This window comes from Notothenia rossii (genome assembly GCF_949606895.1).
Source record: "Notothenia rossii genome assembly, contig: scaffold_583, whole genome shotgun sequence".
In the NCBI taxonomy this organism is placed as follows: domain Eukaryota; kingdom Metazoa; phylum Chordata; class Actinopteri; order Perciformes; family Nototheniidae; genus Notothenia; species Notothenia rossii.
In genome coordinates, this window is record NW_027639585.1 from 856 (window position 1) to 2,500 (window position 1,645).

At 38.5% G+C, this 1,645-nt stretch overlaps 1 protein-coding gene across 1 annotated transcript in view; it reads left to right on the forward strand.

Moving 5' to 3' along the window:
- Positions 1–301: 301 nt before the first annotated feature.
- Positions 302–1,645, forward strand: part of LOC307027644 (thrombospondin-4-B-like) — a gene marked incomplete at its 5' end in the record, with an annotated part of 15,684 nt that continues 14,340 nt past the window's right edge. Inside the window, 3 exons of the mRNA XM_079695923.1 lie at positions 302–404; positions 521–603; positions 715–766. Of these exons, the coding sequence (XP_079552049.1) occupies positions 302–404; positions 521–603; positions 715–766 (238 nt within the window). The remainder of the gene's footprint in view (positions 405–520; positions 604–714; positions 767–1,645) is intronic.

The window sequence follows — 1,645 nt, forward strand, 5'->3', positions numbered from 1 at the left end:
CTGTAGTTCCTTTATAGCCCAATGTTAGCCTTCTTTAGCTTAGCGGTGGTGACGTGAAGTCATGTGACCGTGCTGTAGTTCCTTTATAGCCCAACGTTAGCCTTCTTTAGCTTAGCGGTGGTGACGTGAAGTCATGTGATCGTGCTGTAGTTCCTTTATAGCCCAACATTAGCCGCCTTTACTGTTGCTTAGCGGTGGTCACGTCACCACTCTATTTCCATACAATAATGGAAATGTTTCCGTCCCATAAATGGATCCAAATTGGCTAAGGTGTCCTCTTTGTGTTGTTTTATTCCAATAGGAGAGTTTAGACGAGCTCAAGCTGGTGGTCGGGGACACGTTTGAGAACGTTGCTTCAATACAAGACTGCCATTTCCAACAAAAAGATTCCGTCCAAACTCTGGGTAAGAAGTCTACAGAGACAGCCGAGTGTTTTCTCAGTTTGTCACTTGAGAACAGGCTCAGAAACCCCCTCTCACCTTTCTTCAGTTTCACAAAGTAAACAGTGCCTTTCTCTCAGGGGTGAACACGAAGCAGCTGTCCAACCAAATGCTGGACCTAACGAAGGTGATAAATGAGCTGAAAGACGTGCTCATTCAGCAGGTGAGTTACACTAACAGCCCCACTGAGACCACTTCATCCCTGCTTCCTCACCCCTGACCCCCCCGACAGCTTTACTGCATACAGACTTATTTATGTTTCACCTTTTCACAGGTCAAAGAGACTTCATTCCTCAGAAACACCATCTCAGAGTGCCAGGCCTGCGGTAAGACAACTTCTATTAAGCAGCAATTTCTTTAACAAACAAAATATCAGATGATGATGGTTTAAATGTGTTAGAAAAATATCGCTCATCACCGGCTTGAGCTTCAATCTCAGGATCCATGTATCTGTGATCCTCTCCAGAATGGAAGTAGTCATCACATACAGAGCATCAACTAGTTCCTGAACAGTGTCCTTCACATGCTGATATCCAAGAGAGGGAGTTACCCAGTCACTAGATGGAGGGATACCGGTTCTTCTATGTAATCATAAATCCTGTCATGAACTAAAAACTGACTTTTTTCACAAAAATTTGGCTTTTTTCTCAAAATCTCAACATTTTGACTTTTTCTCAAAACTCTGACTTTTTTCTCAAAATACTGACTTTTTTCACAAAATGTTTTTTTTCTCAAAATTCTGTCGTTTTACTCAAAATGTCAAAATTCGGACTTTTTCTCTAAATTCCGTATTTTTTCTCAAAATCCTGTCTTTTTTCTCAACATCTAAAAATTCTATATTTTTTCTCAAAATCAAAAAATTCTATATTTTTTCTCAAAATCTCAAAATTATATATTTTTTCTCAAAATTAGGTTTTTTTTTCTCAAAATCTCAAAATTATGTAGTTTTTCTCAAAATCTCAAAATTCTGACTTTTTCTAAATATCCTGACTTTTTTCTCAAAATCTCAAAATTCTGTCGTTTTTCTCAAAATGTAAAAATTCTTACTTTTTACTCAAAATGTCAAACAGTGTCCTTCACATGCTGATATCCAAGAGAGGGAGTTCCACAGTCCCAAGATGGAGGAATAGAAAGCAGTATTCAATGTTTACTTCAGATTAGCTCCACGTCAGAAATGATCATGCTTGTCATATGTCTCTCTCCAT